The 25,775-nt window shown below is 38.2% G+C and overlaps 1 protein-coding gene across 5 annotated transcripts in view; it reads left to right on the plus strand.

Moving 5' to 3' along the window:
* tbc1d32 (TBC1 domain family, member 32) overlaps positions 1–25,299 on the plus strand; it is a 103,489-nt gene extending 78,190 nt beyond the window's left edge. For all 5 annotated transcript variants that reach the window (XM_080881826.1, XM_080881829.1, XM_080881830.1 and 2 more), the window contains 3 exons: positions 1,197–1,337; positions 6,930–7,118; positions 17,488–25,299. In XM_080881826.1, coding sequence (XP_080737952.1) covers positions 1,197–1,337; positions 6,930–7,118; positions 17,488–17,592 — 435 coding nt within the window. In that variant the 3' untranslated portion in view covers positions 17,593–25,299. The remainder of the gene's footprint in view (positions 1–1,196; positions 1,338–6,929; positions 7,119–17,487) is intronic.
* Positions 25,300–25,775: the final 476 nt, after the last annotated feature.

Below are 25,775 nucleotides of genomic sequence, written 5' to 3' on the forward strand. Positions count from 1 at the left end.
ACCATGACAAACTCTTTTTTTGTTGTTCTTTTATTCCCTCAGCAACCCCTGCATCTGGGCATTCATTTGTCTGTGGCTTAATTGGGTGACCCGTATGCTAAAAGGCTACTTTAGGTTGCCTTTGAGCCTGGGTTCAGTTCTGTCCAAGGCCATTTCCTGCTTTCGGTCCCTTCGTTCCTGCCTGTGCTGTTATCTTATCATAAAAATAAGACAGGACCAAAATAAATCTTTGGGGAAAAAAACCTCCTACAGAATTGAAGTTCAAACATTACAGAATCATATTTTTGTCTACAGTGATCCCTGTGGTGAATTTCCATCTAAAACATTGTCATGTGTGGCTTTACTGGACATAGTACTCCATGCTGTCCCTGCCCCTCAGTCCTAGTACTCTGGATGAGCTGTGTACAAGACACTGCTCCTTCAAATTTCAAACAGCTTGAAAGGCTGTCTCTGTGTTGTCCTCATTTAATCCCAACAACAAAAGAAAAAACAAACTTGAAAATGAAAACACGAACAAAAGGAGATAAATCATCTTTTTCATGACTTTCAGGTTTAGGCTGCGAGACAGCAGGAAAGAAAAACAGGAAAACAGGATATGAAATAAAAAGCTTGTGTAAATATAATTGAGGGAAAGAGTTCAGCTGAGGGGAAGAAGTTTACAATGAAGTCTAGTTTCAATCATTCAAAATTGCGGAGGAGAGCTGAGGTGCTGAGATTAACTTTGCTATCATTATACCAGCCTCTATCATCTCATCGTCTGTCGTCAAAGTCAATTACGGCACAATGGGATTAGACCGAACGTGTTTTTTTGCTCTCAGTGCATTTGATGTAGATACAACTGCTGAATATCTCACGCAGCGGTTGGCCTTCACAAAGTGGTCGATTTCATCGATATCACGGAAATTTAAAAGGGCACAAATAATTAAGAGGCAGAGACAAATGGAGGAAATGTGGGCATGAATGCACACTGTTAACACGCACACCGGCACATGGCTGTGCACACTTGCATGCTGTTTCTGATTGTTAAGAAGACTTTTTCCGCATAGCAGCATTGAATACAAAAATTAGAGCTTGCAAATACTGTTTTTGCTTTTTTTTATATATATATATTTCTCAGTTGTGTAAGTATGATCTAACATTATTTCAAAATCATTACCAAGAAAAGTCATGACATCAAGATGTTTTTGTTGTGACAGATCCATTTTTCTAAGGAAGTGGCTGAATCAGGAATCCCTCCTGTCTACTGGTGCACAGCTCACTACGTGGAGATGCTGCTGAAAGCTGAAGTTCCTCTAGTCCACTCTGCCTTCAAGATGTCTGGTTTCACCCCATCACAGGTATTATCTGTAACACTGGCTACATTAACAAATTTCAAAATTCCCAGTTTGATCCAGCACATTTGTAAATCAGCATGTTTTCAGTTTCTTGATTTTAATTTTTATTAAAACTAAATGTCATAGTTTTATGACATTTAGCAAATTCACACATAATACCTGATTAAAATTTGTCCAATTTCCCCATAAAGATAATCTCCTTGTGCACCTTATTATTTTTAGAGTGATATAAAAGTAGAGTGCCATAGGATCACAAGCAGAATTGCTCCTCATAGAGGTAGAAAGGGACATTTATCTACTATTTATCTGCCATCTACAGATTTCACTATTGGCTTACTCTGCAGGCTTATGTCTGCCAATTCTGCTTTAGGGCCTTCAGAGCCTCTGAAACACACAAACCAGACTGGTCATTAACCAGAATGACTTTGCAAACTTTGCAGCTTAAAGGTTTAACTGATATATTTGAGGGGAAAACTAAAACCATTGCTAGTATAATTTCAGTCTTTTGTTTTAAAACACAATGCATATGTAATGTTTCAGTGGCAAAAAAAAGATCAGTTTCCACTGGATTCTAAATATGACAGCTCAATCATTGTTGGTGAAGCATGAATTTTAAATTATGCTCTCTACTCATTTTCTGCTGTATTATGGGTAAATGTTAAAGATTAAATATTCTTAAACTAGGAACAAAATCTTGCACACTCTCCCTGTGACTTGCTCTCACTTTATTAACAGTATTATGCATTCTGCTAAGACCTGAAGTCCATATAATTTAAATGTACTGTAGCAGTGGCATGTTTAGCATTCCAAAACTAGTTTAGGTGTTTATTGTGTTCACCTCTGTTGGTTTTTATTCTGTCCCCTAACAGCTATTTAACTGTATTAGTTTTTACAGTCTGAGCTGTGCACTGCACACTTGCGTGGTTTCCTATCAAGCAAACCTGTTGGGAAGGAAAAAAATATGTAACTATCAAAAATCCACAATGATATCAGATACACACTGCGAATTGTTAAGGTCATACAAACCCAATGAACACAACTGATTTCTGTCATAAAATTCAAGCAGCAAAGTAGAGAAGGTTTGCTTAAAAACTGCTGCTGAAACCAAACACACTATGTAACCAACTGAAGTGATAATGTGAACACAGACTCACATCATTAGGAGTCACAGAAAGTTAAAGTCAGGCTAATGAAGTCTGTGAAGATAATATTTACTTGGCTGCAGTCTTTTAGTTTTCAAATAAGGAATAGTTTGGTATCTTGGAGTAATAACCTTGGTTTTCTTAGATCAACAAAGGATAATCATGAATATTAATGGAAGGAATAAAAGAAACTGAATTTGGAACAGAAATGTTCAGTTTCAGCTAGACTGCAACTATCTACAGCAAGACAGACAACAGTCTGTTAAGTTTTTTGGATGCTGTATATATTTAATAAATCAGGTTGCAAAACCTTTCATAACCATACTTGTTCTTGCCCTGTAATTGACCTCCTTTTTCATTTTGCTTTGACTTAAGTCGAATTTAAAATACCACAATACAGCTTTGACATTGAAACCTTTTCCCTTTGTTTTTAAATACCAGAGCAGTTGAAAAGTTAGAACTCTTCTCCTCCATGCTTCTTTTCTCTAACGCAAACAACGAGGTACGAAAAGCATTTTCACCTTGAACGCTCTCATGTTTGATCTCGTCTTCCGCGTGTCTCCAGTTGACAGTGAAGGCTCACACAATGAACGCGTGCTTATAAAAGTCGCCACATTTGCATCAAAGATCTGAACCCGTCGTCTCCGGGGTGGAGTAATGCGTTAACATTCAGCTGGTCTCTTTGCTGTTCAAGGCAATAATGGGCTCCTGTTCTTCAGTGAAAAATGGAAAACTCTATTTCAAAAGTTTGAACTTTAAAATCCTGACAAAGCAGCAGTGGCAAATGAAGCATTAAAAGCCTCTGACGATCATACAGTAAAGGGTGTATTCAAATGTCTGTGTGTGAACGTGGACACAGAAGTCATTCAAAATCCATCTGCAGAAGGTTTTAACGTTTGAATCGGGAGTGTTTGTGACAGGTATCATGAAACAAAGCATTAGTAAGTGTCTTCAATTTTAAAAATGAAAAATAAAAAACATCTTCTAAGGTCATTCTGCAGAGTGAAAATCATGTGCAGCAAAACTACAGAAAGTTGTGACATGAATCTGAAGCTCTCCTCAGTTTCACAGAACTTTATAACTATAAGGCAGAAAACAGGCACAGTTATCCACACCCTGGTGAACAGAATGGCGCTTGCTCCTCCAGGTATCACCTCTGGAGTTAGTTGACACCCAAAAATTGAGCTAAAGGTAGAATTATTCCCCAAACACTTACAGAAACATGACCCCAAATACTTAACAATGTTTTCCCATAAAGGCTAGAGGTTTTAGAAGACAAGTTAGCTGAAACACTCCACTGTAGATGGAGTGCAGAAAAAAGAAGCCATAAACACAACATTGACATAAAATGTTAGGTGAATGTAAGACACAGAGCCGGATTAATTGGATCACATTCCTGTTTCCCTCAAGAATTTGAAGTAGTTGTTCTCATCTCTCTGTTTCTCGGTTTTGGTATCTACCAGTTTGCGAGGCGGATACAATGTTGACATTTTACCTGCTACTTTAAAAATCTCGTTGTAACAATAAAATTAAACAACAAATTCATGAAAACTCATTCAGAGCAGTGATGTTAAGGGCATTCAAACCAAAACATTGATCCTAAAGACGGTAAAACAGAATTGCAACACTATTCAAGGTCTTCTGTGCATCACTGAATGGAGACCCCTGTTAGCAGATATTTGCAATGCTTACTTTTGGTTGGGGTGTTTCTGACTCTGTGGCCTCACTTGTAGTTGTCAGTTCAGATATTTGGGAGAAGAAAGGTTAAAATAAATGAATAAATAAATAGATTTACATTCACCTTATGCTCTCGAGTTTGGGCTAAAAGGAAATAAGATGCACTTGGAAAACCTTGGATAGATTTACAGTCGCAGTAAGAACACTGTATTTGTCTGTTTACTTGTTTTCCACAAGAGTGTGTAAGGGCAGCATGGAGCCAATCATTCCCTGTTGTTATTACAACACACAAATTAGAGTGTCAGTGTTTTGATTAGAGTTTAGTGGAGGAGGGAACAATTGTAATCTGGTTTATGGGGCATAGTTTATGCATTTCTATACGCTTGAGCAGAGTTATGTTGTTTGTGAACATAGTGGCTAATTATTGCACAGTTTGTGAAACTGGATACACAGTGAGGATGTCTAGTTCAGTAAGGCTAAAGGCTGCTAACAATATCCCAGTTGTATTCAAGCACAGCAGAGCTGAGATTAAGGTTTATGAGTTGAGGATATGTAAAGTCATGTGGACTCTTTGTAGTCATGTGAAAAACTAACTACACCCCATGATTCAGTAGCTTGCAGAACCACCTTTACTAGCAAAGACCTGAAGGAATCCTGACTTTACATCATTGCAGAGGTATATTGTCATGTTCAGGATTTGCAGGCATAAAGTTTAATATTCTTCAAGTTAACTGAGGCCTGCAAAGTCAGTTTCTTTTTTTGCATTGCATGAGCATTGCACTAATTGCATGGGTGAATTTGCTCGAACATCTAATCCTGGGAAAAATAGCAATTGTTTTACCTGTTTTCCCACTTGAATTTTAAAAAATTAGCAAAAACTACCAGACAGGCCCGTTATTAGTGATTAGGTAATAATGAAAATAATAATTATTATTTGCTTTTTTTTTTCCCTACATGGTTCTGCAATTTGATTTTTAATATAAATCCAGTGCACTGCTCTTCTTTACAGTTGTGTGTCTTTGCTTCATCCAAAAAGCTCAAATGATGATAGACAGATGATAGACAGTGAGCAAGTACTGACTGGAACAGAGGTGCTATTTGTTTAATTTCTTACATTTTCTGTGTCTGGGGGTTTATCCCATGTCAACACATCTGTGGCTACTTTCCAAGTTCTCCTATGGTGGGGAAAAGCTTTTTTAATTTTCAGTTGAATTACACTTAAATTTCCTAATTCCTTTTTTTCCTCTTTTTAAATAGATGCATGATTTGTTTTCCCTCAAAACTGACAAAAATAGTGATTAGCATAATTGAGTAACCGCTATTCCATAATGCCTCAGTTTTTCAATCTTAGTAGTTATAATGTTGAATGGAGCCTATCCCAGAGCGGTGAGAGGAGGGGTACACCCTGGATAGGTTGCCAGTCTGTCACAGGGCTAACACAGACAACCATTTGCACTCACATTCAATCAGCACAGATGGGCCCTGGACAAATGCTGGATTCGTACCCAGAACCTTCTTGCTGTGAAGCAACAATGCTAACCACAGCACCACCGTGCTGCTGTTGTTCAGTATATATTTACTGAATTTAGGGACTCTGTTAAGATTTGGAAAAATACACTGCTGTAAATATATCTAACTTTTTAAAATTAACATTCGGCCTATGTCATCAGTTGGTAAACACGCTCTTTTCTAAAGATGATGTAGAACTCTGTGTTCTTTTCACTGAGATCAGGTGGAAATCCCATCATGAACCACTGCATTAAGGTCACTAATTTTAACTCAGTCATCAACTGGAGAAGTAAACATTAGCATGCATCTCCATGTCTCTTTGTCCCATAATGCAACCTCAGTATTAATGTCTGCAGAGAGTTTGTGAATATTTTTTCACTCTCAAAGTAAACATGTTTCCTGGAAGACTCAGAAAGCTGAGCAAATGAAATACATTTAGACACTTGCACAAGAAATGTAAACTCATTGTCCATAAACCCAACCATGCAAATGTGTATTTTAAGAGATTATCAACCTTTTTTTTTCACTTTGTGTGTAAATAGAAATTTAAACAGGTTTTCAGCTTTATAGTAAATGTAGTAGAAGCTGTTGTTTATTAGACATGGATGTGCTGAATTGCCTAGCACAAGTGCCTTTTTGTAGTTATTGAGCTACATCTTGTATCCATGTGTTTATATTAACATACCTTTTGTTTCATTGCAAGGCAAAAAGAGAGAAATAACCTGCAATACGAACAAAGACTAGTTAGTTCCCAATGATGATATTCAGATCTCACAAACGCACATATATAGTATGAAACAGATAACTTTAGATAATTGTAGTAGATGGGTGCCATTTCAGATAAACATGACTTAATATTTATCATTTGTGCTTCCATGGTTTTGTAACTACATGTAAATATTTTTCTGTGTTTGCTTATCATTTATGTTCTCCTTATTTACATTTAATTGTCTGGTGGATTTATACCAGTTTAATTAAATGCTTGAACAAGCTCGGTTCAGAAACGAGATACTGTGCAAAGTTATGTGTTAAGTTGGTTTGTTTTTAAATATTTGATCGACAAAATTAATTAAAGAAAAGCTGAAAAGATATTAAGGATGAGATGTCTGAGTAACATATTTCTTTTTTTATGTAGTTACAATAGCTGCCAAACTCATAGTTTGCTGTTGTTGTAGAGCAGAACACTTTTAATTACATGTGGGGTTCGCGATTTGTCAGCTTGAAATCCTAATAACGTTTGTTTTTTCTCTTTTTTTTCCCACTACAGATGTGCCTCCATTGGCTGACTCAGTGTTTCTGGAACTACCTGGACTGGACAGAGATCTGCCACTATATTTGCACCTGTGTGGTGATGGGTCCTGACTACCAGGTTTACATGTGTGTGGCCATATTTAAGCACTTGCAACCAGACATCCTGCAGCACACACAGTCCCAGGAGCTACAGATCTTCCTCAAAGTAAGATGGAGTCAGAACTACAATATACATGCAATATTTTACTAACAGAACATACTCAGATTCACCTTAAATCTCTATGGTAGCCTTGTTAATTACTATATGTAGGTATGTCAAAGAGGAACAAGTATCCAGTTTTCTGTAGTTTTCCCTCAAAAATCTGTGTTCTGTGAAACCTCGAACACCTCTGCAGGTAAATACACTTACCTGCTACTTTGTTCCATCTAATCAGAAAAATCAAGTACATTTGAATTCATGTAGGAAGTTCTTTCGGGCGATCGTGGCTCAAGAGTTGGGAGTTCGCCTTGTAATCGGAAGGTTGCCGGTTCGAGCCCCGGCTCCAACAGTCTCGGTCGTTGTGTCCTTGGGCAAGACACTTCACCCGCTGCCTACTGGTGGTGGTCAGAGGGCCTGGTGGCGCCAGTGTCCGACAGCCTCGCCTCTGTCAGTGCGCCCCACGGTGGCTGTGGCTACAATGTAGCTTGCCATCACCAGTGTGTGAATGTGTGTGTGAATGACTGGATATGTAAAGCGCTTTGGGGTCCTTAGGGACTAGTAAAGCGCTATATAAATACAGGCCATTTACCATTTACCATTTTTTGCTTTGATAAAGACTTTCTTTTCACTTTCGGTATTCTCTCACTCTGCTTCATATGTATATTAATATTTATAAAAAATGATCTTGGTCTTGTGTTTCTTAGCTTAAACACTTTGATTCTTGTTGGTCTCTTTCACTAGTATTGGTTTATTTGTAGCAGTTTGAGGGCCAAATTCTTCTTCCAAAACTTAATGATGAGATGTGTTTGCTATTTGAACTCTGGGAATCATTGATGTGGGCTCTAATCTGATGTGCTGTTAATTGGCGATTTCTGAGGTTGGGTAACTCTAATGAACTGATGCTCTGCAGTAGAGTGAACTCTTGGCCTTACTTTCCTAGGAACGTTCCTCGCGAGAGATTCATCACAGTGTTTGATGATTCTTGAGACTGCAGAGACTTTAAACACATTATTGAAAACTATTTGAGGTAAAGAAGGTTTTTAAGAATGCAAAGTTATCTTTTCACTTTTTTCAGCAAACATAATAAAGAGCTTTGACAGGTCCCTGGTTTGTTTTTGTAATCATACCATTAGATCTGTGGCCATATGTCTCAGGTGAAGAGAAGAGCAGAGCTGCTAATCCCCTGGTGGTAGGGAAGGTTGCTAGACAGGCTTCGAGTATCCAAATATATAGTGAGATTGCATTTGGAATGACCTCCACAGGCCCCAGTCTGCAAAGATCTTTAATGTCCACCCCCAACAGAGCTGGGCTCATCAAGTCCAACATTAAGTCACAGACTTCAGCACTTGGTTTCCATGGCAAAGTCTATGTCCGGGTTATGGACAGATGATTCCACCCATCAGTCAAACTTCAGATCCAGGAGGAAGAACGCTGTGGGCAATTTGGGATCTATAGCTCGCTGTGGTCCCTCCAGTGCCGTAGTGAGCGCTTTGTTCGTATTTCCATCAGTAAATCAGACCCATTCCAGACCTTTGGGAATTAGGCAACTCTGCCGGGGCTGACCAGTGATGGATCCACTGATGGATGGATCAATCCATTAATCGTGATTGACAGTGACAGTATAGCCTGATGTGCACTTTGCCATAAATGTAACTATACATCACAGCTAACCATGCCACACCACCTTTGACTGGAAGATATTGATTTTTGTAAAGGTAATGCTTCTTTGAAAGAAACTGCAATATATAATGAGGCGCAAATGTATCTGGCTTGCCCCTAATTCATACCGAATAGGCAGTACTGCCAGCATAGCAACATGCCGTTTTCTCATTTTCGTAACTCTACCCTATCCGGTCTTTACTTGATTGGTTCTGACATATTCTCTTTTTTTTCAGTGTTGCAACAATTTCACTAAAAGTAACTGTTGTTAAACATTTATAAACTCAAACTCCAACCCGGTCAGCTCAGTTTCATTCTCTATTGTTTGAAGTAGACATCAAACTCAACACAGTGACATAGAAACTCCCCTACCAGCCACTGTAGACAAACATAAACTATAAATGCTTACAATGACGTCAGCCACCTGCGTAGGCTACCGCATATATTTCAACACAGGAATACAAATGTAAGTTTATACCTTTGTCATTGTGAATCTGGTAAAGTGTTATAAAGGTTGTCCATCAAATGTAATCATTCATTTCCGATTCACATATAATAAATAATTCATTTAAAAAAACTTCACTTTTAGAACATGTTCACACATCCTCCCACTGTGTTGTATTTCACTGAAACAAAGTCTGTTCATTAAAAATGCATTCTGCATGGTGGATTGGATGAACTTTATATTGCAGAGCTTTCACAAAAGGTCTAACGTCACGGTCTCAGAGATACTTCTAATATCCAAAGCAACATGGGCACTGACATGAAGTACTCATCGTCATTACTCATTAAGCATTTTGATCCGTCTTGTCTCTGCCTTATAGCTCTGATGTTAACACCGGCATGAGCTGCCGCTGACAGTTTTTCTGAATAAAAGATCAGTTATGGAAGCTTTATCTGAGGAAGTTCCTCTAATGAGCTGTAGCATCAGATACTGCTGCAAAAGGCGAGCTTTGAGACAGTCTGTGTGTTTGTGTCTCTGCATGTTTGTGTATGTGTGTGTGTGTGTGTGTAAGAGAGAAATTTACTATTCCTGTCCTGAGCTGAACTGTTAAAAGTTTTAGACATGCTGGTTTGCATCCAACGGCTTTATCTTTCTTCTTTTCCTCTGACTCTCTCTGTGGGAACAATGTAAAGGGAGTATTTCACCCAGACAGATGCGGTACTAGAGGATTTTTAAAACATTCACGCACACTTGCTCTCCTCTACACTCATCCTGTCTCACTAGGGGGTGTATCTTTATTTCATCTAAATTAAAATTTGAAGAGGCAAATGACTTGTTACAAATGCTCTGTCTGGCTAGAGTTAAACTGCAGTGATGCTGAAGTGGTGAGTGGAAAAGCAGACAGAAAAAGAAAGACTGTTTGCCACTGACTCAGAGACGACATGAAACTGCCCATTCATATGTGTGGTATTTGGGGAAATATGTTTCTGCCAGCTGACATCTATTGGTGATATCAGTCTTACTTTGGTGCAGACCACAGTAGTATTTTCTTTTTTTTTTTATTGACATTTTAGAATCACTATACAATGCCATCAACTTCAGCTATCTTTCAGTACATATATTTTTTTCTTTTTTTCTATATTCAAACAACTGAAATATCCATACAATAAGAATGAAAGAAGAAGAAGAAAAGAAAAAGAAGCAAAACAGGAAACAACAAACAACATAAATAAAAAATACATAAGGAAAAAAAAAGGAAAAAGAAATAAATAAATAAATATAGGGAGTGTGTTTTTGTTTCCCTTAATATAACTAATATTTCCTCTAGTCTTCTAGTAGTTAACAAAGTCAAAATTATAAGCAAAAACTGGCCTGCGTTTTCTAATATAGTCCATCCATTTCTTCCATCGTGATACAAACAGGTCCCTCTTGTAGTTCACATCTGCTGTCATTTTCTCCATTCTGTAAATGTCCAATGTGATGTTCATCCACATGTTCATAGTTGGGCTCTCTGAAGAAAGCCATTTTTTTGTGATGGCTTTTTTGCCTCACAGTAGTATTTTCATGTTGCCTACTCATGAACCTGCTTCTCCTACATTTTAGGTTTCCCTCCTGTTTTATTATGCATTTGCATTTATTTTATACTGCATACAATTTCAAGACACCTGTCAATGCAAAGAGTGACAAATTGTGTCCAGGTCAGGGACAAATTGCGTCCAAAGTACATTTTTAAGTATCCCGGCTGAGATCCCAGTTAAAATAAGCTTCTCTAAAGGCTGGCTGGCTTCTCCTTCAGAGATGAGGTGAGGGTTTTGGTCATCCAGGTGGTTGGGCATCAGACTGGCATGCCTTCTAGGTGCCTCCTGGATAAGTTGTCCTACCAGTAGGAGGCCCTGGGATAACCTGGACATGTTGGAAAGATATGTCTTTCAGCTGCCCTGGGAACCCCTGAGTGTTCCCTCAGATGAGCTGGAAGAGGGGGTTGGGTAGAAGATGAGCTGGGCTTCTCTACTTAGACTGTGCACAGACAAGAGAAAAGAAGAGAGGAAATATAGATGGATGTGTTTATATGCAACCTGACAACCCAAAGCCTAAATTTCGGGGGGTGTGCAGCTGCTCTCTAGAGAGGCAGTCTGTTCAAAATACTCAAAGTAGTCCACAAATACATGCAACAGGTAATTTCAGTCCAAATCTAGAACCAAACCTCAACCACCTCTTCAATCTGTTGATTGTACATCCCATGGTACATCTGTCTCTAGCAACTCATCTTATGGGGCAATCATCCTGAAATATTCATGGTTTCCCCTCGTTTGTGCTCTGACACTCACTAATTCTCAACTCTCATTTTCCAACCCTCAGGGTGCTAGACTTTGGGTGGAAATCTTTGTGCATTGAGAGTTGTTTTCATGTCTCGACCTCAGTGTCTGTCTCCCCCTGTGGCCAGGTTATCATTCCAACCAGTAGGGCTTATGTTTTATTCATACAGTTAACTGGATTCTCAGCACCCGTCTTACCTACTGAATATGTTTGGCTATTAGGGGACCTTCTTGCATCTTCACCATGATTCCCTTTGGACTGTGGGACACTTAGACACTTGTAGTTATTTTGTATTTTCGATAACTCCACCTATTTAGTCTTGATCAGCTTGATAGCTTTACTACCATTCAACCACAAATATTCAGTCCTCTTCCTGAAAAAAGTTATTGGGCCACTTCATATATTTCCAAGCACTTCAGTTTGTCTTGTGGGGATCCTTCCTGATCAGGATTATTCTGGCTCGTGTCAGCTAGTCTTCCCATATGGAAAAGAAATAGTAAAAACTTATTTAGTATTTAGTATTTATTTATTTATTGTCATTGTCAAGAACAATGAAATTGCGTTTGGGGCTTCCATACAACCCAAAAAAAAGAAGAAAATAATAAATACCCCTTAAAACCCAAGTGTACATATTTAACCCAGTGTGACTCCAATGCAATAAGACAATCCTTAGCAATAATGTTCGTAGAAATTCAGACAAAGACCTGAGAAACATGACAAAATACAACAATGCAACCCATTCAATAATAAAATAGTAAAAACTTATATGTGATTACTCATGAAAGTGGCCACTTTCATGAGTAATCACATCCCATGGATGGGCGGTATCAAATGACGTTTACTCTTTAAAGGTCTTTTATGTTTCATTAAGTTTCATTATATAATTTTTCAAGGGATCTTACATCTGTTTTCACTCTTATATGCTTTTCATACAAGTTTCACACAAGACAGATACAAACTTTATAAGATTTATATATATCTTTTCCATATGGGTTGTTGTTAAACAAGTAGGTAGCAGCCTGCTAAATTAAGTAGCAGTATGTAGCTTCTTCAGCCAGCAGGTGTTTGATGTTGCTTGGATCCATTTCTTTTTAAAAATGATTTTTTTTTTCAGCTGGACTATTTTTCTTTCAGTTCTCACAATTCCTTATGAAATCCAATCACTTAGTCGGGTATTTTATATTAAAGTTTGGGGGTAAAAGCAACACTAAAATCCAGAGAAAACACCCAGAAGAACTCGTCAAAAGCATCTATTTGCGATGGCCAATCAGAAATAAAATGAGCTACAAAGAATCTCACAGAGATGTGACTGTGTCACAGAATAAAAGACCTTTAAAGAGTAAACGTCATTTGATACCGCCCTCCAATCAAAACTACATCAGCCTTACTTTGAGAGCAACCAGCTGAAATGCTTCTATTTTTTAAACTAAGCAATAAAACTGTGTGTGCACTGCAATGCATTCCTGTTAATTTCACCTTCTGTGCATATCCAAACTCACATTGAATATTAACATCAATTCATCACATCAGTGCAAGATTAAGAAAATATAGAAATCTTTGGTAATTATTACATTAATTATCCTACCTAATGATCTCATAAGTGCAAACGGTTAATAAACCATTAAGATTATGTGGAACATTAAGCAGCTCATATTGCCTGTTAATCATGAAAGTATCCACTTAACAGCTCTGAACACTGGCATAGCAACTATATTCTGTGCAACCCTTTTTAGTCAAAATAGAAAGTGAGCATCAATAAAGTATTTACCTTTCTTGTTCATTATTCACTGTTCTTAAAATATCAAAACACAAATACTGCTGTGTCAGTGGTTGTTTGTCATTACAATAAATGAACAAGCCAAATAGCTTCAGTTTAGATGATTCTTTAGGACTCATTTCACTGTTCACTGTTCAAAACCATATACCTCCTGTCTGTGTGCATCCACAGTAACAAAACATGGATATAATAGATTTAAAATAATATAGCTGGTACTGCAGACTTATCATTTATGTCTTGTTTTGTGACCTGTAAATCTAAAGAAGATGTAATCACAGCAAGCCTTTATTGTTCTTTTAAAGCTTTCTCAGACAGAAATGCAATGCTTCCTGGAATAATCACAGAAGCAGGGTCCTTCATCAGACTGAAAACTCATTTCTTCCTGGCGGTACTTACTCCCCTCTGAACAGTCACTCCTCTGAAGTCACTTTATTTTCTCCTTTTAAATTATAGAAATGTATTGCTCCATTTGTTCTTAATCTCTTTCTCTTCTTTGCACTTCAGTACTCGGTGGCATTTCTACAATCACAATAATATTACTTCATAAAAGACATCGGATCCTAAATGTTATACAGACTGTTTTAGTAGATGGTTATTAAGGGTCACAAAATGACTCTGAAGAAGCCTGAGGTGAGCCCAAGGTGATTTGCAGAGTAGTAGATGATGGATACAAAAGAAAAGAACTTTGGTTACGTAAAAATTATGCTGCTCTTTTCCTCCTATTGTTAACCGCTACACAATAAAGCAATAAACACAAACACCTTACAGAGGGTGACAGTCAAACCAGGGTCCTTTTAGAAGCAAGTCTTTAAAGTCATCATCCTAAATTGCATATAAGCACTTATTAGCACACTTATTCTAAAGTATTATCTAAATGAACTTTGAATGCCACATCCAGCTCTTGGCCAAAAATTTGTATTGGAACATCTCAAGCAATGGCACATTATAACATTATTAAATTTACTCTCTTAAATTGCAGTACTACTTACTCACCACTGTCTCTATAGTGAGCTATTTACAGTTCTCTGTAAACACAGAGAAGATTGGAGAAAGTTTGTTTACATCCTCATCAGTATGATAAATAAATGATTGAGAATTAGTGTGCAGTCTTAACCCATGTTTGCAGTCACTGAATGTGTTTTTACCTACAAAAATAAGAGAGAATTAAGAGAGTGCTGAGCAGTTCCAGAAGTCATTTAAAAGTGCTTTTTTTCTTTTTAAGTTCCCAGCCTGGATACTGAAAGGTTGGGAACTTAGACTTTTGCTCTTTGTGTGTGTTATTCTGAATGCAGATTGTCTTCTGGGTGCAGGTTTCCTCAGGCTGCTAATTGATGATGCCACTCACAGCCACAGTTGCAGTGTTTGCATTGCCCATGGGGTCGGGTGTTGCCATCACAGATGCATACTTAAGCTCAGGCAGCAATTATAGCAGCTGAAATTAAAATCCTGACTGAACAAATGAGCCAAATAAATGTTCTGTTGTCTGGTCTAATACACGTCTCTCTAGTTAAGATATTGCAGCTTGTTAATTTACATTCTGTTGTGTGTGTGTGTGTGTGTGTGTGTGTGTGTGTGTGTGTGTGTGTGTGTGTGTGTGTGTGTGTGTGTGTGTGTGTGTGTGTGTGTGTGGGGTGGTGGGGATGGTCGTAGTTATTAAGATATCTATGCAACCCTGTTTGTTTCGCTTTTCCAACACGTAAAACCTCATTACCTGAACACCGAGCAAGCATGTTGTTTACTGGCGCGGTGCAGCATTCGATTGCCAGAGATTTGATTTCCGCTGACTTTGAAACAGATTGAATGTAAAACATTTTAATGAAAAGGTTATATCAAATTATCCACACCTCATGTCCTAACAAAGTGAATGACGATAAAGCAAACAACCTTCTGCCTCCAAAACACTGTCTAACTGCACCTCTTAGGACACAGACTTTTGTGTCTTTAAAACAATATTAACTGCAGTTTTTTTTTAAACAAGTCAACTGATGGCAATTATAAGACAACAGTCTGCTCTTTAGAAAGTACTTTAAAACTTTTGATTGCCTCGTTTGTACTTTAAAGTGGTACTCTGGCGATATATTCCACTAGCAAGAGACAAAGGCCGTCTGAAGATTGCTTTCTCATTCGTTCGTTAACTACTGCCTATATAACAGTCAGTTAACTCTAATGAGCAATTAAGTGTGATTTTTGGACACTTTTAAATCTGTCCATAACCTGCAATAGAGCGCACATTTCATGTTGAGGGTGTCAGACGACACACAGTAAATGTACAGTACAATGAGCAGTCAAAAAGATCAACCATTCCACTCATAAAAGTACATCTTAAATTAATTGTCCTGCTGTCCCTCCCAAGGTCTTGTCCTTGTTCTTCTCAGATTCCTCCTTCATTGGGATCACTGTCTGACCACTCGCTTGTATACATTTGCAAGCACGAGCATAAAACCTTATGTCAGATTGATCAAAAAAACATTTTATCAGAGGAAGATTCTGCAGTTTCCAAGCTATAAGAAGCCGTAACAGGTCAGGAATGTGACCTGACCTGCTGCATGCTGGTCCATCCCTCCATCGTTCATTGCTGTGAGCACTCACCACCCATGAATCCCCCAGGGTCACTGTCAATGCCAAGTCAGAAACCTCGTCAACATTCTTGGACAGTGACACTACTTTAACCCAGTATAAAAGTCACTTTGTTAGCTTTCAGGTTTATATATAGAATTAGTTTTAAAATCATTCTATTAGTTTATAAAGATCTCAGTGGTTTTCTCCCTCACAGTACATCTCTGACCTGTTTGGTATCTTTAACCTAAGACGACCCCTCAGGTCATCAAGTAGTTATGCCCACACATGTGTGTAATAACTAGAGATGGCACGATACCACTTTTTTATGTCCGATACCAATACCGATATCATAAATTTGTATATCTGCAGATACTGATATGAATCCGATATAGTCTTTTTATAATAAAAAAAAAAACCTGTTTTTTTTTTTAAATATCTTGCTGCATTTTGAAAAGTTCATACTACAATTAAAAAAAAAAAAAACACTAAAGCCATCCTATTACACTTTACACTGCACCCAAAATATTTTGCAGTTCAGCAATACTGCTCTTTTTATTTAGATTTAAAGTTCTGCTAAAAGTTTAAATATTTAAAGTAATATTCCAAAAATAGTTTAAAATGCAAGTTTATGAAGATTTCAAAAAGTCTTTGGTTCTGAAAAAAGAAGGGCAATATCAGCACAAAACTAAAAAAAAAAAAAAAAAAAACAGGTTGTAGAATGGACCCTTTTATACTTAAAGCTTAACATAAATAGACATCCAGAGTGGAAAGCAGTGTAAATAAATGCAAACATGGTTTCACAACACTTTTATAAAGATGGATGTCAGTGTAAGCTGTTTCTATCACATTTAACCTGAGACTGAATTTTGTGTCATTTCTATACAAGACTTAACACAAGTATGAAAAAAAGTGTTTTTCATAGTTTTTTTTTCTTCGAACCACGAAACTGTTTAGATTATCGGTATCCCCGACATAATTCTTCCCCCCTGCGTACACGCTAGGCTCTCTGAATCACAGACAAACAGTATCCCACATTCTTGATTTTTAGTTCAGAAACACTTCTTACAACGACTAACTACTCCTGAAACGTTGGAGGTTTTAGCTCTTTATATAGTAAAGTTAGAGGAGGATAAAAATAATTATCAGGCAAAGTGTCCTTTGTTTGTTCAAATAATCCTGTCCGATACCACTTGAGAACAATAAATATATAATATTCTGTTGTAACCCTCAAACTGAATGGTAATGTAACACACTCATTTTTACCTTTTTCACAAAACTAAAACATCACTACTTCCACATCTAATTGTCTGTAATGGAAGCGGAGTAAACTGGATCTGCACTCTGTGCCCAACAAATGCTCGCGGTGCAGGGGGAACAAACTTTTCGGAGATGCCTACCTTGGCACAACACCTGGTTTAGCAGCACGTAGCAAGGCTCCAAATGCGTTCAGTGTGAACTCTACACCGCTGACAGGTCTTGCACACAATTATCACGTGACGCATACTGCTCCTAAGGTCGTGCTAAGGTCACTACTTGGATGCCTTGATCGAGGACCCATCAACCAGGATAAATGCTCAAAGATTGACTCTAACTCTAAATTTCTTCTTTTCTACCTGCAGGAAGAGCCAATCCAGGGCTTCAGTTTTACCAACCACCTGGAGTTTATGGGTGACCTGGAGCACAAATACAGGGACATTGTTCTGGCTGATATGAAAATGATTTGAAGTTAATGTCACAGTTTGCCGAGGCAAACTGCGTGGAGTGTGAAGAGTGGACCCAGGTGCAGACATTGTAAAACTCAAACTTAACTGATGAGCTGTTTATTAAGGCAGACAGAACAGTACAAAATAAAAGAGCAAACAATGCAAACTAAGCAATAACCTAAACTGGGTAAACTAGAAAGGAAGCATGAAAAACCCTGGCAAACAGAAAAACAAACAAAACTCTAAACATGGCAATGATGATGTGTGTATATATATATATATATATATTAGGGGTGCAACGATACACAAAATTCACAGTTCGGTTCAATACTTTGGTGTCACGGTTCGATATTTTTTCAATACAAAAAAAATGTTCATGCCTTTTTAATTTGTCATTTATTAAAATTATAAATATATATTTTAACTCAAAAGTACAGTTTTTAAATTTAATGTTGCTGAAACAAAAAAGTAATAAAAAAAATAACTATATCTCAGGGCTCGCAAAATTTCAAAATCCCTGGTAGCCCTTCGGGCAGGGACTCTTCCGTTTTTGATAGCCCAAAATAAATTTAAGTAGCCCGAATAAAAAAAGAGAGCAATTTTTTGATTGATGTTTTGTTTCCTGTTTTGTTTCCTTTACAATATTATACATTAAAGTACAATATTGTAAAGGAAACAAAAACATTGCGTCCATATAAAAGGCACTGTTTTTGTCCGCTAGAGTGCAATTTTCATGGCACATTCTGCACCACATCTCTGTGCGTTCATCATTTGTTTGAAGCCAGCTCACCTCCTGCAACCACTTTACCGAGAATACGTGCTTCTTTTGTGGTTCGGACTCCTTCTGACATTTCTTTGGAGGTGAGGGAAAACCAAAGTAACTGCTTAAAGGAGCTTGCTTCTTCGACATCTCTAAGAGTTCTAAACAAATGTCTGTCCTCCAGAAAATCTTATGTACGCAAACACGCGTTGCAACTTCTTATCTTGTGCGCGTTTTTTATTTTGACAGCGAATGCGCACCTGCGGACCACTTATGTGCAGCCCTGGTTATTTAGCTCGTCATATTGCAGCCACAGAAATTTTGTCCATGAAACCATAAAGCTGCACTTTCTTTTTGCCTTATAGTCTGATTTGTCATAACTTTTCCGTTTTGTGGTAAGCTTTTCTTTGGCTGTCACTTCTTCACCCTGACCTGCCTTATTTGGCTCAGCAGAACTAAAATATATATCCTGCTGCTTTTACACACGCACTCACATAACGCTCAGTGATTCTCTGCGCGATCAACCTCTCACATGTTTAAGCTTGCTGCGGGAGATTTCACTTGTCATGTTTGCATAGTAAGCTAACGATTGATAAGACGATGTCAGAGGAAATGATCGTCACTCACCAATCAGTACTGTCGCTCTCTATACACAGTTCGCGCGATTGCAAAGTGAAAGCAAAAAACAAGCGCAAATTCAATGTCACATATTGACAGTGGCTCACCGATGCCAATGACATAATTACCCAGCTACATTTCCAAAACAATGCAAAAGCATTGTGTAGCCCAGCTAGAAAAAAAGAGCAGTGGAAAGTAGTTTTTTTCGTGTATGATGTAAACAATTTAGTCATTTCTTCTTTCTTTTATGTTTAAAGGAAGATGTGGACAAATAAGATTATCTGTTGTCATTTAACTTGGCCAATCAGCAATGAGCTCCCAGTGACCCTTGCTGTTGACCTTGATCACATGATTTCCTGTGTTGCCATTTCGTTCCTGTTCATACAATGCCATGTGCCAGAGAAACTAATGTTCCCAAAGTCGAATCGCTAGGAGTTAAAAGCAAGACTGCTGCAGTTGTTTTGGTCGTTCAGAGTGTCACCCTGTCAACGGTGAGTACGAAAAGTGGGGAAAATCTAATTTGTTAAGGATAAAAGGGCAGACTTAACGGGACGGCTAAGCTAACAGCTAGCGCTCACGCTAGCAGAATTGACTGTTTCTGTGTGTGAAATGGCTAGTGACTGCAATCATATTACGTTTAAGGGAAAAAAAAAGAAAGAAAAGAAACGAAAACGAAAGAAATGGTGCTAATCAGTTTTATGTGTAACAATTTAATTCAATTGTACGCCGATTCTCAGATTTTCAGTTGTGTTCTTTGAGTTGGTTATAATGTACAAGTCTGAGCTACTGTGAGTTGCTGACTGCAGCTACAGTGTTAACTCTAGAAGCTGTGTTTTTGTGAACATTGTCAGCCTGTCAGGTTGATAAAATTATAGCTCACCTAAGAGGATATGATGCTGCAGTGATATAATTTTGTTGTACAACAGAGCTAGCTGAATTAAGATATAGAGTTACACTAATACTTATTGTTCATTTTGAATGTTTTAAGTAAGTGTGGCTGTTTCACAACGGTGTATGTGACTATATGGACCTGTGACCTGTTTATAGGTCAGGTTTTTTTGTTATCTGGTAAAAGGATGACTCGACAGACGGACCCAGTCTGAAGCAAGCCCCATCGAGGAGCAGCGATTCCACAGTTCCAGTTAACTGGATGCCGAGCCAACCCAAAATTGAATAGGATTTGCCGAGGTTTTATTGAAGCCAAAGTTTCGTTCCCATTGAAGCTTCAGATACCTGCAGGACTACGAACTTTCTTCCTTCATCGGAGTGTGGTAGGACAAACATTAAACAAACTGAACGGGCCCCAACGATCCATCAGTTACCAGACATTATCCACTTATATAATTGATTCAGAGAAAGCTGTATGCGCGCACTTTTATTTAGTTTGGTATTTTGGGGGAAATATTTTGTATTTTATTTTATTGCTTTCATTACATTGTTGCAGCTGCTGTGTGTCAAATATAACAAATTTGTGAACAGTCTATTGTGGTGTGGTCTCTCCTTATTGGTGTTTATACCTTGGGCTCCTGCCGATTCTAGATCTTCTGATACTGGCTAGTGGGAGTTCGGTCATTAATAATAATAATTCGTAAGTTTGGTTACAATTGGCATATATTTTTCCTTCCTATGATAGCCCGACAGGCAGGGCAGAGATAGATTTTGGTAGCCCGACTGGAAAAATCGCTAGCCCCGGGACGTCGGGCTAGCGATTTTGCGAGCCCTGTTATCTGATTGAGGAATCACTCATCTTTGGAAAAGAGAGTTTATTACAGAGAAATGGCTCTTTCCAAAATAAAAGCTATACTATACGCTTCTTCTGGGCTATATTCTCAGCAGCATATTAAACATATCAGGTCCCCATAAGGAGAATCATGCGCTAACGGCTGTCTAAATGACTCGGCTAAAGTTTGTAGCATGCATGCTTGTTGTTTTTGTCTTCTTCCACTTTTCTTTGCACTAGGATGATGTCGGCGTAAATGTGCAGTCATATTCGTTGTGCTCCCACTAGTGCTGTCAGCGTTAATCTGAAATGACGTTAATGCCACAACACGGCAAATCTCCGTTAACGAGCTACTGCGGATCACTTCGTGCGTGGGGCTGGACGGCCAACACGTTAACGAGCTAACTATGCTAACACACTAGTTCCCACCCATGTAATTGAGCATTGCGTGGCACATCCAACACACTGTTTTACTTTAGTCCATGACGCGCTTACCTTCAGGGTCATGCGTCACATGAAAACCAAAATAGTTCCAAACGCCAGATCTGAATGAGGGTGGGGGAGGTTCAATTTGCCATGTTGCAAGGAGAGCTTAACTTCTGTCTCGCTAGCTTGCCCTGCGCTCAGTGAATCTGCGTTCGACCACTCCGCCTAGGCTGCACTGTCGAGCGCAGATCCACTGAGCGCTCAACACAGACAGCATCGTCAGAAGGAAAGTTGATAAAATAAATTAAAAATTTTGTATTTTTCGATACATATGCGTACCGAACCGAAAGCACTGTATCGAACAGTTCAATATCGATACGAGTATCGTTGCACCCCTAATATATATATGAAAACCTGAACGCATGGCATGGGAACAACACAGACGATCCGACCAAGACTGAATGAGAACGCACAGACTAAATACACACAGGAGGCTAATGAGAGAAGTGGGAACACACGGGGGACAGCTGACACACATGAACATAATGATGTCACAGTGGAAGAGTAAAACTAAACACGATGAACACAGGAACACCAGACCTCTTCAAAATAAAACAGGAAACATAAGACGCAGACATAACAACCTGAACTTGAAAACGTAAGACACAGACATGAAACACATGAAGGGGAAGGGAGACTTGACAAGGGTGGAAGACATAAGGGGAATCTAATAACAAAGAACTAGAACAACCTAGGCATGATAAAAAAAATGAACTTAGAAAATCTGAAGGGCTTAAACATAAACTAAAACTCAAAACGCTGGGTCAAAAGATCCAGGATCGTGACAGTTAATTTGAAGGCAAGGGAAAATTATTTGATTGCTATCAAAACCCAGCATAGATCAACTGTTAAAAGTATATTACTGTCAAAACATCACAAAAAACCCACTAAAAGTCAGGCGTGTTCAGTAAAATTAGTTTATAAGGCAGGTCTTACTGTCACTAAATCTCATGAAAGTCAAAAACCACCAATAAATGTTTCATGACAGTGTCATTTACATTGACTCAGTGCCTCATACTGTCACGGTGGGGTGCGCCGGTGTGTTTTTTGAAACAGGACCCAAAAGCAGATGTGGACGAGGAGTTGCAGGTTTAACAGAAAGCGATCCTTTATTTGGATGATTGCAGGGGTTAAACAAGGAACCCTAAGCAAACTAAAAAACACTAAGAAACAAATAGTATGAAGTTCTATGACTATGACAATGACTATGGTGGAGATAACAGACGACCCGACAATGACATTCAGAAAACAGAGGACTTAAATACACACATGAGGTGATTAGGGGAAGTGGAGACACATGAGGAAACAGCTGACTAGGATAAACATAATGATGCACAGGCAAGAGTAAAACTAACCACATGAACACAGAACACAAGACCCTTTTCAAAATAAAACAGGAAACATGCAGACTTAGACACGACAACACAACTTAACAGGCCTAACACGCATGACAGACTAGACAAGGAACCAAACATAACCACACAGACATGACACATGAACCAGGGAAACTTAGTACAGGGGAGATGACATAACTAAGAAACAGGACTACACAGTAATCTAGAAATTAACTAGGTGCACTAAGCTAAGGCACAAAATAAATACAAAAGATACATAAACTCAAACACTGGGTCGCTTGACCCAGGACCATGACACTTACGGCATCCTGGTAACAAAGAAATTCACTAGTACACCAAATGTGTGACAGTCTGCTGCTGAAAATTCATTTCATTTTCATTCATTTATTTGTTCATTTTCAGGCACAACAATACCTATATTGAACATAAAATGCACAAAACAAAAAACAAAAATTGCCTGAAAAAGGAGTGGGACGAAGAAAACTTATTAAATCCCACCCCTATACTCACTCATCAACAAAAAACAATAAACTTCCCGCAGCTACGCCCATCATTGCATACAGACCCATCAACAGCCCCGGGCACATAAGAGCATCTCAACGGCAGCTCGCAAACAACAATTAGAGCCTTCATAACTGAATACAGAATATATAAATTATAAATTGCATTACCACAGGTAACAGGCAGTAATAATTACAAGTAACAAACACACATACATATACATACATATATATCTACACACACATGCACGTATATATATATATACACATACGCACACTCTTCTTTATTTATTTATTTATTTTTTTCTCTTGGAATCCATACCAGCAATGGTAAGAGAACAGACATTACAGAGCACACTAAAAACCATCATTGAGTATACTGTGACCAGACCAACTGTTTGTAGAGGAATTTAAATCTATGAATATTTTTGCATTGTTTCAATTGTAAACTCAGACTGTTCCAGATTTTCACACAACATACAGACACACAAAAACCTTTACGGGTTGTTCGAGTTCAAGGTAATTTGAATTCTCCAAAGCCTCTCACATTATAAACCTTTTCTCGAATTTCAAATCTAGTTTGTAAATTTGCCGGTAGAAGTTTAGTAAAAGCGTTATACAAAATTATGGATTTATTGTAATTAACCAGATCCTGGAATTTAAGTAACTTTGCCTGAAGAAAGAATTTGTGAGTATGATCTAGATAACCAGCCTTGTGAATAATACGCAGTGCTCGTTTCTGTACTGTGACTAATGGATTAGTTGTATTTTTATATGTATTTCCCCACACTTCCACACAATATGTAAGATATGGAAGAACCAGGGTACAGTACAGAGTACGAAGTGCATCTTTATCAAGGTATGGTTTCACTTTGTTCAAAACTGCGAGGCTTCTGGAAATTTTGGTTTTTATGTGTCTGACGTGGAGTTTCCATGAAATTTTGTTATCAATTACGTCTCCCAAAAATTTGTTTTCACTCACATTATCAATTGGTACACCTTCAATGATAATTGGTAATTCTATATTATATTTTAAATTTTTCTTTGTCCAGCAGATGATTGATTGCTTGATTGATTGATACAGAAAGCTACAGCAACCACAACAAAACAGGTTTTTCTGCAGGTTGCAATTGTATAATATATTTTTGTTTATGAAGTAAATAATGTAAACAGCTGTTGGAAGATTCAGTAATTGCATTTAGGAAATGTTTGATGCTTTTTGGTTATTTATTGTTTTTCCAACACTATAAATATATCTGAGTATTTAAGATCGTTTGTATTTGTTCAGCAAGAATCTCTTCTTCTGGGTTATTAAAGGTATCTCATGTCACAATGGCAGCTTTGTTTCTGTTTTTATTTATATAGTCTAGTATAAATTGTGTTCTCTCAGATACACTTGGGAAAAAAAACTGGGGGATAAGGAAAGAGGAATTGTCTGTGGCCACCAGCTGTAAAAATCTTTCCCTTTTTGGGGGTTCTCTTGTTGTTGACCCTCCAGGGCACCTGTTGTCACTTTTATTTGCTCTAAAGCAGTTTATTTAGAGTTACAATGGTTTTAGTATTATTAGTAGTAGTATTATCAATCTTTGGCTCTTGTCCACAGCTTGTGTTTTTTGTTTTGTTTTGGGGTTTTTCCCTGCCTTCCTCCCCTCACAATCCACCAGTCATGACAGATGGCTGCCTCTCCCCAAGCCTTGTTCTGCTAAAGTTCCTTCCTGTTAAAATGAGTTTTTCCTTTCCGCTATCACCAAGCGCTTGCTCATAGAGCCCCTTTTGCATTAGTACCTACTCGGGTCGACTAGCCACAGTTTTCTAGGTTCTCCATTAGATCATAGTACCTGCTTGGCCAGAGTTCCAGGCGATCTTAGCAGGTATTAAAATGCAACGTTGTTAGACTGCATGCCACCGATTGGCTGGTCAGTGTAGTCACTCAGTGAGCCAGCTTATCATTCATGAAAATCAAAACTGCGCTTTTTGAAACCCAGCAATAAGTGAAATGGCTTTTTAAAAAAACAACAACACTGTGGTCCCCAAGTATGACAAGAAGCCACAGAACGAGCAGCAGGTACATCGTTGTCTCAATGTCCACCTTTGTTTATTTCACATACTAATTGCGTCATAGAACGCTCGGCCGTGTTACTATGACGACCATGCACATTAGGTGATACTTGATTGTAATGGAAAACCAGTCAGTCCGAGTCGAGTTTATCCGATTGAGTACTAATGGAAAAGGGGCTATAAAGCACTTTGAATGTTGTTGTCATTTGGGGCTCCATAAATAAAGCTGAATTGAACTGAACTGACTTGATTTGAATAATCCTTCCTAACTGGAAAGATCACTTAAGTTTAATTGAATGTTTTACTGTGATGATCAAGTGTTCTCTTAATTTTTTGAGCAGTTGTGGTATCAACATGACTGTTACTTTCTGACAAACTGACAATGTACTTTTAATATGCACTAAACAAAGAACATACACAGTCCATCTGTCCATCATCTTTTCCACTTATCAGTGCTTGAGCGTATCCCAGCTATAACAGAGTACAGTAACAGGTGGAGTATAACAAAGGCTTAACAGAGAGAGACGCAGCCACATTCATGCTTAGTTTGACATCTGCAGCCAAATTAGAATCACCAGTTATACTAACACAGACTGTGGGAGGAATCTGGAGTACCCAGAGAGAACCCACACAGACACGGAGAGAACATGCAGTCCCACACAGGAAACCCCCAAGCAGCCTGTGGATTGGAACCCAAAGGAGACACT

This window comes from Rhamphochromis sp. 'chilingali', assembly GCF_963969265.1.
Source record: "Rhamphochromis sp. 'chilingali' genome assembly, chromosome: 5".
Taxonomy (NCBI): domain Eukaryota; kingdom Metazoa; phylum Chordata; class Actinopteri; order Cichliformes; family Cichlidae; genus Rhamphochromis; species Rhamphochromis sp. 'chilingali'.